This window comes from Planococcus citri, chromosome 4 (assembly GCF_950023065.1).
Source record: "Planococcus citri chromosome 4, ihPlaCitr1.1, whole genome shotgun sequence".
Taxonomy (NCBI): Eukaryota; Metazoa; Arthropoda; class Insecta; order Hemiptera; family Pseudococcidae; genus Planococcus; species Planococcus citri.
This window is the reverse complement of record NC_088680.1, coordinates 12,758,989-12,772,377: the sequence shown is the minus strand read 5'-3', so window position 1 is coordinate 12,772,377 and position 13,389 is coordinate 12,758,989. Positions and strand designations below refer to the sequence as shown.

General features: G+C 36.2%; 1 protein-coding gene across 1 annotated transcript; it reads right to left on the bottom strand.

The window, feature by feature from the left end:
• Positions 1-1,173: 1,173 nt before the first annotated feature.
• On the bottom strand, positions 1,174-3,400 carry LOC135844864 (galactose-3-O-sulfotransferase 3-like). Its single transcript, XM_065363247.1, has 2 exons — positions 3,162-3,400; positions 1,174-3,081 (listed from the first exon to the last, which is right to left on the bottom strand). Exons 1-2 carry the CDS (start codon positions 3,293-3,295, stop codon positions 2,064-2,066), a joined length of 1,152 nt encoding a protein of 383 aa, XP_065219319.1. The 5' UTR covers positions 3,296-3,400; the 3' UTR covers positions 1,174-2,063.
• Positions 3,401-13,389: the final 9,989 nt, after the last annotated feature.

The window sequence follows — 13,389 nt, the reverse complement described above, 5'->3', positions numbered from 1 at the left end:
GATTCGATACCGCAGAGCACGAATACGACGTCAGATTTTCTGCTGCACTCGCACAGCTCCCCTGGACCCCTCAGCTCCCTCCTGAATTTCAACTATTTTTGAAGTTGAGCTACTTTTACAACATATGGAATCGATTGACTTCCCCCCTCCCCGTCACATACCAGGTTATTTTCAAAGTGAAATATGTAGTAAAAATGACTTTTTCGGCATACCGTGTTTCATAGAATCAATTTTATATAAAATTTTACCCGCTCTTTAACATCGAATAGAGCTAATTTTTTGAATAAACTCATGGTAAACGAGAAAAACGCTATTGTTAATTAGCATAGAATAACTTGAAAACGCTATTTTGAGGGGTAAATATGAGGGGAGGGGGGGTGGGTTTGACCGTACATAACGTACTGAAAAATTTTCAAAATTGGTTGAAATGAGGCTGAGAAAAGTGTTATTGAAATTTCGGGGGGTTCCCTAAAAAGGGGAGAGGATGTGGATCTGAAATTTTTCATGCAAAAGTTTCTCAATGGTACCCTTTCCTTTTTAGTAAAAATAAAAGCCTCATATGAAATTGTAGAATATGCTATTTGTTTACAATCTAAAACAAATTCCATTTAGTTTTTCTACAAAATTAAAATGGTGATTCACCGTCATCGATCTCTTCCTTGTTTGATGCATGATGCCTCTATGCAAGTTTATATACTTATTTAGAAAGTACGTCATATTCATGTTCAAGAGGTTCAGTTAATAAGAAAACGATTCCATAAGTATGTTGTAAAAGTAGCTCGCAACTTCAAAAATAGTTGAACTTCAGGAGGGAGCTGATGGGTCGGGGGGGGGCTGTGCGAGTGAAGCAGAAAATCTGACGTCATATTCGTGCTCTGCGGTATCGAATCACGAGAAAACGACACCCCACTCGTTGATATTCATGTTTCACAAAATTCCAAAATCACCCCCACCCCCTAAGACACATTTTTCAACTTTTCAGCACGACGCACCAAAGCAAAAATTTCGAAAGAAGTACTTGATGTTTGGGGGTCAATAATACATTCAAAAAACGTGTTTATAAAATTGTACCTCGCATTCTTCATTGTTAATACGCATAGAAAAATGAAAAAAAAAACGCCGTTTTGAGGGGTAGATATGAGGGGAGGGGGTTGAAAATTTTTGTGGAGATACCTACTAAGGATATACAAATACATAACTTCCAGAAAAATTTTCAAAATCGGTTAAAAAGGGACTGAGAAAAGTGTTATTGAAATTTCAGAAAAGGGTAAGGGGTACCAAAAAGGGAAGGGGGTGTGCATCTGAAATTTTTCACGCGCAAGTTTTTCCATCGTACCAACTTTCCATGCTGATATCAACTCGAACGCTTTCGAGGACCATTTCACCCTCCTTAGGCGCCTATATCCTTCATGTATTTTTCAGGAAACCCCCTGTAGTTCCACCCCCTTGAGCATACAAGGAAAGTTGATACATCATTAGATCGGAAATTTGACGTAGATTCTTTTATCTAACCAAATATTTTTCGCTAAAATGCAATGCGAGGGAGAAAATGGCGAAAAACTGTGCTAGGGGCACAAATGGGTGTCGGGGGGGGGGGAGAAGCACCACGCGAATTTAGGGTGGGTTTTAGTACGTCATTTAGGACACCATCCTGAACATTTTAACGCCAAAAAATGTTTTCCCTCAATTTATTCCAGGTTGAGTTCTATGAGCTAATTTGACTAGATTATTAGGGGTTAGAGGATTTCCTCGATTCGCAACATTCTTAAAGTGAAAAAAAAATAGTTTACTATTTTAATTTCATATGAGAGGAAAATAAATGCTAAAATTTAAAAAAAATGGCTGATTTCGAATTTGTAAACATGTGCGGAAAACGGTTACTTTCCTCCCTAGGGAGGAAAGTAACTGTTTTCCGCACATGTTTTGATAGATGCGTTAAAGACGTACTTTCCAAACACAAAACTGTCTAGGAAACTACTCATTTTCCGATCTTTTTCAACATTTTTCATTTGAAAAACTATCAATTCTTTGTTCATTTTTTTTCTCATATTTTTATTTCTTTTTCAAACCTTAAACCTCTTAAATTGAATATCTCTAACTATAGAATCTAATGTATTCTGCGGAGTAACTGCGTAAACGCATTCTAAGTCTGATTGATTTTTCGGCGCGTAGTCTACTGTTTTTGGAACACCGTACCATACCCCTTGCTTAACGTCATCAGCGACACATTTGCGTGCAAATTGCTCATTGATCGATTTCAATTGTTGAATTTGATCTTTCATCTTCCGTTCGCCATATTGTCGTACACACTTCAGAAATTTATTCCTAAAATGATGATAGAGCAGTGTATCTACTTCGTTCAGATCCATAATAGTGATTTCATCACGTAAGGTCAATTTGTAATCATCCGATCCAGGCAGTCTCGCGTTCATTTTCAAATAAGCCATGTTCTCCAATGGCCATCCCATTAGATTAGCGAGTAGAATCATCGACGCGTCCATATACTCCATTATCATGACTAAATCGAATTCCCGATCTATTTTCTCGATGAATTCGGCGATCGCAGTTTGATTCTTACTTTGAATCGCGTCGAAGCCCAAATCGACGCTCATTTGATTGTATCCTCTGTAAGCCATGAAACTATCAACTCCAAGTAATAATGGAGGCTTTATCGGCGCGTTTAAAAACTGTTGTAAGCTCATACCCGTTGTTAAGTATATTTGGAAAAAATCGTATTTGGATTTAAAATGAGTTACCGGGTGTCGCAAAATGGTTACTGTTGATGTATCTGGATACTGATACGATTTCAATGTGGAAGTGTACCTGAGGTGTTGCGCCATCACGTGGTATTTGTTACTAGGTGTATTCGTATTGGGCCATATGGAAAAATCAGATAATGGCATGTAGTACATATTGTAGGCAATGTTCAGTACATCGAGCGAATTCCTCAAAGCGAATCGTATCAAGACATTTTCAACCGTTGTGCCTCCTGTTTTGTGAGTTTTCACGAAAAATACGTTTGTACGGAATGAGTTGTTTAATGGAGTGCAGCATGTGTAAGCCAATGGTTCAACTGGATTTCTGACGACATAATACTCGTTTAATAATAGTGTAAGCGTTAAATTTGCTCTAATGCCAGTTGGAGTTTTATATTTACTTACGATGTGAGTTGTGCAGGATTGGGTTGAGAAGTCTTTAAGCTCAAGCATAACAGAACGAGTAATAAAGCTGAAGCGCACAAAGATGAGAAAATGATTCGTATTCTAGCGTTGATCCTTTTTTTGAATAGATGCATGTTGAGGCGTCCACATTGCTTTCGTGAAACTAAGTATAGTTAGGTAGCTCATGGTAGTTTTCTCGTTTTATCTGGTTTGACAGCGACAACGTTGCGTGAAGTGGCTAAATTTTCAGGAGTACCTACGTTATCGATTGAAAATTATCATGAATGGATATGTGGTTAGGTGTTTACGTAGGTGTTGCATTGAAATAGGTATAGTTACGATTGTTAAAGGTAGGTATTGTTTGGTTTTTTAAGGTGAGTTTTTCACTATGAGTGTTTGGTTCTTGTTTCGTAAGGTAATTAACGTTGTACTAACAAGGGAACTACCTGAACCGGCAGAAACGTAAAATGAACGAATCAAAACTGGATCGAAAGGGGACCACCTCAGGACCCCAAATCCGAAATTTCAAGTGCTAAAGTTGATTTCTCGATTTTTGGTGAATTTTTGAAAATTGAAAAATCCATAAAATTATCAATTAATACCAAAAATACAAAATATTGATGAAAAATAGAATTTTCTCGGGAAGAGGTTCAGATGGCGTCCCAAACTCATTTACGACTATCGAAATTCGTAAAACCTCTATTCCAGTCATTCTGGAGCCTCCAGCGATTTCTTATCATTTCTCCAGAAATTTGAAATTGCTGTGGAACGGCTAAAAATCAACTTTAGCGCAAATAACTTTAGTTGGGGACTATGTGGGTTGCTTTTAACCATTTTTTGCGGTTGTCGCGAAAATCGGCGTCTGCCGGTTCAGATGTGTATTTTTGGCCATTGGAAAAAATTACAAAATTTGAAAATGACACATCTGAACCGGCAGACGCCGATTTTTGCGACAACCGCAAAAAATGGTTAAAGGCAACCCACATAGTCCCCAAATAAAGTTATTTGTGCTAAAGTTGATTTTTAGCCGTTCCACAGCAATTTCAAATTTCTGGAGAAATGATAAAAAATCCCTGGAAGCTCCAGAATGGTCGAAATTGAGGTTTTACTTATTCGAAACGTCAAAAATAGGTCAGAGCTTGATTTCGAATAGGTAGCATCGCAAAAGATGGAATATTTAACATTTTCAAATTTTGCCATTTTTTTCCAGTGGCCAAAAATACACATCTGAACCGGCAGACGCCGATTTTTGCGACAACCGCAAAAAATGGTTAAAGGCAATCCACATAGTCCCCGTTATTTGTGCTAAAGTTGATTTTTAGCCGTTCCACAGCGATTTCAAGTTACTGGAGAAATGATAAAAAATCCCTGGAAGCTCCAGAATGGTCGAAATTGAGGTTATACCTATTCTGAACGTCGAAAATAGGTCGGAGCTCGATTTTGGATAGGTGTGTAGCATCGCAAGAGATGGAATATTTAACATTTTCAAATTTTGTCATTTTTTCCAGTGGCCAAAAATACACATCTGAACCGGCAGACCCCGATTTTCGCGACAACCGCAAAAAATGGTTAAAAGCAACCCACATAGTCCCCAACTAAAGTTATTTGTGCTAAAGTTGATTTTTAGCCGTTCCACAGCAATTTCAAATTTCTGGAGAAATGATAAGAAATAGACATGTGCGCCGTTAGGAAATTGCACGGCGGCGGCGTGAGGTCAATTTTTATCAGCGCGGCGGCGTTTTAACGGCGTGCGGCGAATTTCACGCCGATTCTAAATTGACGGCGGCGCGGCGGCGTGAACATGGCGTACGACGTACACCATAGTTTTATTTTGCCCAAAAAAAAGAGAAAATTTGGTAATGGATGTTTTTGAGGGCCCCATTTTCAACTTTGAAGTTTTTGATCACTATTTGACCAAAAATCTAAAAACCTAAAAGGAGAGAATTGAAAATTTTTTAAAAATTCGACATTAGTACCAAAATGTGGGGTTTTAAGGGCTCTAAGATAATTTTTAAAGACCATTTTCCGCGCCGTTTCACGCCGATAAGACATCGGCGCGTCAAATTTTAAATTATCGGCGGCGGCGCGCCGGCGTGCAATCGGCGGCGCACATGTCTAATGAGAAATCGCTGGAGGCTCCAGAATGACTGGAATAGAGGTTTTACGAATTTCGATAGTCGTAAATGAGTTTGGGACGCCATCTGAACCTCTTCCCGAGAAAATTCTATTTTTCATCAATATTTTGTATTTTTGGTATTAACCCTTTCGAGGTCGAGGAGGTTCCGGGGTACGCAAATTATAAATCTGGTGATTTTGTCAAAAGACATGTCTCCGAAGTTACAAAACAGAAAAAAAATTATCAAAAAATGAAAAATTCCAATCGCAAAAGAGGAAATTTGAAAAAACAATTTTGCTCATATTCAATTAGAGAAATGAGCGATGGAATGAAAAAAACAGTGTAAATTATTAAGTTACAAAAACTGAAAATAAAAACCAACAGACACATTAAAACTATGAACATAATAAATTTTAAGGAAGGAAAATAAATTAAAAATTGAAAAATAGGTCAAGCCGCATTTCCCAAAGTTACCAATATCCAAAGGACCAGAAATCACAGTCTGGTGAAAAATGAATATTAGAAATAAGAATTTATGTCACCAAGAGAGCTTTTTTCATGAAGTTGAAAAATCGCATCGCATATCCAACACTAAGGAAAAATTGAAATTTTAATTGACAAATCAAAACAATCCTGAAAATTGACTTAATCTGATGCTTTCTGAGTCCAATGGTTTCCATTTCAAAACATTTTATCTGTTGGTTTTGGGATAGAACATGGAAAAGTGCATCAGAAAATTATCAGACAGGTAGTGGAAAAAGGAAACCTGTAGTCGCAAATAGACAGTTTTTATTCTATACTGGAGACAAAACTGTTTTGATCAGGCTCAGAGTAGGGTTTGTGATGCGGGTTTCATTTCAAAAAACGTTATCTGGTCATTTTGAGATAAAACATAAAAAAATGCATTGGAAAATCACCAGACAGTGTGTGCAAAAAGGTAACTTGTGGTCATAAATAAACAGTTTTTATTCTGCAGATCTGCACAGATGAGTTTTCTATTTGGATTAGGTGTAAATTCTCAAAAAATCCTAAAAGGAGTCTTTCCATTTCAAAAAGTTTTATCTGGTGGTTTTTGGATAAAACATGAAAAATTGCATCGAAATATCACCAGATAGGGTGTGCAAAAAGGGAACCTGTAGTCGCAAATAGACAGTTTTTATTGTACACTGATGACATTACCATTTTGATAAGGTTCAGATTTGCAGAAAATGTCAAAGAGTAGGGTTTGCGATGTGGGTTTCATTTTTAAAAATTCCATCTGGTGGTTTTGGGATAAAACATGAACAAAATTTGATACAAATTGGGTGTCCGTTTAGAAATTAGTACGAGACTGCAGAAATAGTGATTTTTAAAAATTTCAAAACTTTGAATGCTGAAATTTAATTTTTACCCAATTTTTGAATACCTATCATTCTTAGGGTTCCCCGAGCCCCGCCTCGGGAAACCCTATTAAAATCGTCACGAGAAATTCAGCCTCCACACTGGATGTAGAAATCAACGTTGGAAGAAGAGTGTAGCAAAACTGTTACTCATGCTGTGACTAACAATTTCTGAGATTCAATTTTCACTTTGGAAATGATTAATTCTACGGCACCGCAAGACAATAAAATGAGTAAAAAATGGAACTGATTGGCGAATTACCTTTCTGTTCCTGTATAGATTCAATTTCACTCAAAGCACAATTCATCCAATACACCTTTTGCGAATCTTCATCAATCGTAATTGCCATTGGATGACGAAGGCCTTCACTGGTTAAAATGGTTTCATCTGACCCATCCATCGAAGATTTTATGATGCGAAAGTCTTCATACTGGAGGTGCAATGCTCTTAACGAATGGAATAATAATCTGCAGAAAATAATTCATTTTTAGGGTCGGTTTGATTAAAATCTGCTTTAAGAACAATGACGTAGTTAGGATTTTTCCGAGGGGACAGGAAAACAAGATTTTTTAGCACGGATGAGTTGAAATTTAGGGTAAATTTTCGACAAATTCTTTGTGTTCAGAATTGATAAAAATAGGTGCCTACCTACCCTACAAATGGATTATTGCCCCAGGAAAATTGAAGAATTTTTTTTGTAGAAGGGAAGGGCATTGCACCCTGAATATGCCATTGTTTTAGTTTCGTAATTACCCGAAACGTGGAGCTACAGCCAAATGACAAGAATCATTAAACTTCAAAGTTTTTATTAATGCACAAAAAACGTCATCTCTAGAACACACTCCGAGCGCTTCATTGGTTGTAAAGTAAATGTTACCAGTCAGCCAATCGACATCGATGGAAAATATATTCGGTGAATCTGCATGACAAAAAAAAAAAAAAAATCACTTTAGCTCAAGCGTTTAAGCTTCTATAGGCAATAACCATTAGGTAGGTAAAATATTAGTTCATACGTGTCTCAAAGAGTCGATTCGATGCACCGGGAACTACTGTAGATTTATACACGTAACCCGTCCTTTCATCAGCCACGCCGTAATATACGTACATATGAGCAGCTGTTAGAGCAGTACAGTTGACATTTTCCAGTATCACTGTAGTGGCGTTAGCTACAAAATCGAACGATTTAATATCGCGCTCCGTCGAATATATGAGAGCATTTTTGTACGCTGAAAAAAATCACCAAACAAGTTAATTTTTTAATCTATGCAGAAGTTCCAGGAGTGATACATAAAATATTCTACTACCATCAGTAACACATGAACGACCCAACGTGTGAAGCTCTGGATTATAATGTTCCCCACACGAGCACCTCTCCACACCTTGATATTTGACACACCTTTGTTGACAAGGAGCATCTTTGTCACATTCTTCAATCTCTAAAAACCAATCGTCAGTTATTAATCATTTTTTAAATCCAAATGGGAAACTACGTAAATGGAAGTATCGTCACCTTTCCATATCGAGTCGGATTCATCAAAACATTGGGAACCGCTTGGAGTTGTTAAACAAGTATGTCTACACGTTCGACATTTAAATTCGTCTGAAAATTTATCTCAATAGTGAAATTAATCGCCACAGAGGATAGAAAATATTTCAAATTGAAATCTCACGTACCAGATATCCAACACAGTTTATTTTCATCGGTACAGTTGAGACAATCACAAATGCCATCGCATGTTTTTGCCAATGAGATGCATATCTGTTGAGTTTTGCATAAGAACTTTCCTTGTGCGTAAGTGCAATTTGAAAAGTCTGATCCAATTCCTGTAAAGTCACAGAAAATTCGTTCAATAAAACTTTATGTGTAAAATGAACTGAAGCAACTCCAACTTTTGTCAACGTTTAGTCTTTACATGGATACATCACACATGTTTCGTCTCTCCTTTTAGTAGAAATGCATAAGGCGCAGTCCGAATTCGTTACGCTTTATTTTAAAGTGAAAATGCCGCATCGCTATGGTGGCGGGTGTTTCTCATTTTTACGATTTTTCAATACTTACTTTATGTTCGGAAAGTTTGTGATACATAGCATCAGATTTTTTACAGAGAATTAAGTATTGACGGGTGAAAACGACGATCTTTTGTGTTCATGCACAAGACTATACCTACATACATACGTTTTTGTGTCATTGTGTCGACGTTTGGGATCATTGGTATTCCTGAGCACAAAATACTTATGAGTACGGTACCTATATGTAGGTATGTAGTTTGATGTTTTAATTGGTAAAACACTGAAATTGGAATGAGCGATTTTAAAATTGCAAAATCACCACAAAAAAATGAAAAATTAATAAATTGAACCAGGAAAACAACAAACTGACGTGTGTAATGAAGGAGAGAGCAGGAAGAGACTCGATTTTTTTTCATCCATACTTTTTACAAAATTTGTCGTGATTTCATGTCCGCGAAATTGTAGAGAATGTAACTCTCTTTGAGATTACTCTCATTAGATTTTTGGTAGGACACACAGTTTGTCCGGTAAATGTGGAAAACTGAAAGATTGACAATTTTCTCATCTTTATTTCAGTGAGCTTTTATGAACTCTTGGAATTTGTTTCTTTTAGGGTTCAAACACATCGAAATTTTCGTAAAGGATAGGGCTTTCACCCCTCCAAATTATTAGCGGTATTGCTGTAGCAAGGTTTTGAAAAACAGTGCAATATTGTGATTTTGCTGCTGTCCTAAAGTAGGTAATTCTCACGCTACTGTACCTCTTTAAAGCATTGCATTTTTTTTCTTTTTTCTTCTGGTAATACTCAGGCGAAGTGAAAAAGCTCAGGCATTCTTGTATACATAGTTATTATTTTTTGTAACTCATCATGATTCCAGTCGAGTAACGTGCATCATCATACAAAAATTTCACTTCACCCAAATTCCGAATGATGTGTGAAATTTATTCTGATGAGCTTTAGATATTTGTGCTACTGAAAGTGAAAAAGTCCTGAAAAAGCTGAGGCATGCTTGTATACACATTTTATAAATTTCGTAATTTTTACTTCAAGTAAAGTGTGTTCTCATAAGCGGTACTTGATGGACTCGTGTCTCATGTTTTAGCCACTTTTACAAAACCAGTTGATCAAAAAATTACAAAATCGCTGTGTATCCCCCTGCGTATAACCTTTGTGATTATATTTTATGACTAAAAGTGGGATGGGACTCATCAAGGATTTGCTTTCAATAATCGGGTGTGTGGGATGCGATTATATAAGATTACCTCAAATTTGGGCTAATTGAGTATTTTGCATTTTCGTAATTTACAAAAAAAAATGAAAAAATTGACCCCTCATTTACAAAATAGTTTTGAGGGGTAGGGGGGCTTGCAACACATTAAAGTGATATTCATGTGTCCTAATCAATAAATTGAAAGCATTTTTTTGAATCACTTCGAGTTTGGACCAGGCCTTTAAGGGTTAATGGAGAAAGTTACGAAGAAAATTTTGAAAAAATTAGAAGATCTAAGTGATAAAAATTCCTCAGCCACTACAACGCGAGCAATCCAAGAAATATCGTCAATGTTGAATCTTCCTGTTTCAAGCAGTCGTGAAGTGGAAGAATTTGAAAAAACACTCGAAAATACACTTTTTCACAAGCTTTTACCCTCGCTTCGCTTTTCTTTTTCAAAATGCAATTTTTTAAAAACCCATCATGAAAATTTCAATATCTTAGAGCTAAAGGGAATCTCTTAAAATACGAGCTTTCAAAAGCTTCTTCCCTCATTTCGTTCGGACAATTTTTTTTTTCTATTTTCTGAATTAAGAAATCCATGTTCAAAGCTTCCAAAAATTTTTAAAAAATTGAAATTTTCAAAAATAATAGGAAATTTAATTTGGCAAAATTGGTATTTTTTTCTTATATGTACGTAAGTATTACGTAGTGTCGTTTTATCTTAAGAATTATAAATTTTTGAAAGCTGTTGTCCTCGCATCGCTCGTTCCAACATTTACTTTCTTATTCCACGATTGAAATCGTTAGAGAATGGCGAATAGAACGCGATTACCGCCAATACGATGATCGCCTTCTATTCGCTGGCGTATCGCGTTACTACGTGTTTACCAGGTAAGTAAAAGGTGAAAAACTATGTCTCTAATTTACCTTTCGATGAATTGATTGGTTGATTTCTCTTTAGCGGAGTTGATGAAATACTAACTGGAAAAAAGTGATATTTAGACAAAAAATATTCTTTGCACTGAACAACAATAATTGACTTTGTCAAATTTTTGAGAAACTTACTAAAAAATTGTACGACGAAACCAAATATCAACACATTTCGAATCATATTGAACGTCCAGATGAAATTGATGACGGAATTTATGCTACAAAGGATAGGATCTTAGATTTTCAAATTTTCGCGTACTTCTTCATAGAAGTTGAAGACGATAACGGAGAACTAAAGTGATTATATCACTTTACGGAGAACAAACGAATCAAAAATTCAACAGATTTTCGATAAAAAGCCAACAATTGCGCATAAGTAAATAACTCAAGTTTCTGCACTCACTGGAGCTCGCGAAAGGACACGAAATACGAATATTTAAATACTGATTTTATTTTTACGAAAGGTACATCGTTACATTATAAAGGACATACGAGTCGCATGAGAAACACTTAAAGACTAAAGACTAAGATTTGTTAAAAGAACTAAAACTACTAAGAATAGAAACGTATATGCTAAACAGTACCACTAAATAGGCACTATTTAAAGATAAAGAATAAAACTATGCAGTAGAAGTGAAAATAGGTTTTCTAAAAATAAAGTAAGATACAAATGCATCGTATCTAGGTGATTAATGATCAATGTCTAATATATTGGCATTTTTGCGACTTTAGTGATGGGTCGCTTGTATTCTCCAGTTTTTGTTTTTATTGTGACGACTCTCACAATGCCGTCATGTCCGGGGTGAGTTTTAACGATTCTACCAAGAGTACATTGTTGAATGAAGTCATTTTCTCCGAGCAATAACACGAGATCATCTTCCTTTAAATTGGCGGAAGCTTGTTGCCATTTTTTACGATTTTGTAGACTGGTGAGATATTCTCCTTGCCATCTTTTCCAAAAATGATCGGTAATGAATTGAAGGTGATGCCAACGAGATCGTAGATTTGTGTTTGATTCGGTGATAGGTCGAGGTATTGCTTTTAATGGAGCCCCGATTAGGAAATGTCCTGGAGTGAGGGGTTCTAGATCATTTATATCATCTGATAGAGAAGTTAACGGACGACTGTTGAGTTGAGCTTCAATTTGCGTAAGTATGGTATAGAGATGTTCGAAGTTAAGAATATGGTCATTTAAAACAGTAAGAAGAAGACGTTTGACGATTTTGATATTGGCTTCTTATTCGTGTGCAAAACTGTAATCTAGGCGGCTTGTCCACCCTTGGACATCACATTTCGACGATGGTTCATGAATTTAAAAAAAATTAGCTGCAAAGCAAACAGGATTGCGAGTTATTTTGATTTTTCATTTTTTTTATTCTTTTCAATGAGTGAAAAATTCATCTCCAAGGTGTTACACACGGATCGCAGCGACTTATTCAATCAAAAATCTGACGTCATATTCGTATTCAGCGTTGCCAAAAACATACAATTCGATGTATCACATGCCCCGGATTTTCTTTCGAAAGCTTCGCCCAAAATTAGGTGATGGGGAAAAATTCACCCCCAATGTGTACACACACGGATCGAGGCGACTTGTCCACCATAAGGCGTCATAATTATGTCGATGGCAGATCGTGGCCAAAAAATTAGCTGCTGAAGCAAACAGGGTGCCGAATGATTTCAATTTTTATATTTTTTTCAGTGTATTTTTGTGTATTTTTGCGATTTTTCGATATTCAAACCCCCATAAGTTCCCCCCACCCGTGAACTTCAGCAGCTAAATTTTGGCTCAAAATATATTTTTTGATGCTCTATCCGCCTGTGAAAACATTTTTTTGATCGGCGTGTCACACCTTGGGTAGTTCCCTTGTAAGGTTTTGTTAGCTCTGTTACGCGTGAATTAGTGCTACCTAATTTCAAATTGATTTTGAAAGTTTTACTCACTAAGATAGAATATAAACCTAACCACATGTGTATCATGTCTGTATCGAACTGATGCTAATCTTATTTCAGATATATCAAGTAAGTATTCAGTCGATACGAACCTAACTATTTTTTATTAGAAATTCTCGATTTATACAGAAACAATCAGTATTTAACTACATGACTTAACACTATACAATATTTACCTGTACATATTCGGATTGTTTAATACCAATGGATCATCCATAGGTAACTTTCTAATGCCCAATTGCTGTAATATAGGCGCCGATTTGAATCCTGCCGATAGCCAGTCCACAGGACAGTTTACGTTCATTGGATAGGTATATCTTGTCATTGATACACTGGCTTTTATAACGTCGTTCAACTACACAAATAACATTTGTTAGCTCCAGACCCAGAGGTGCCCTTCGAAGGGAGAAATAGAAAAAAAATCTCATTTTTTCAAATTGACAGTAACAACAAAAAATTGGCACCACTGCGTAACAAAATTTTTCTCCAATTTCAGCCTTCAGGAATAATATCTTTCAATATTTTTGCTGAAATAATGTGAATATTGAATAGAAAGTATTTATTTGAGCAGAATAAATTATTTTCAAAACACGAATTTATTCAAAAATGAGCAATTTGCAAATTT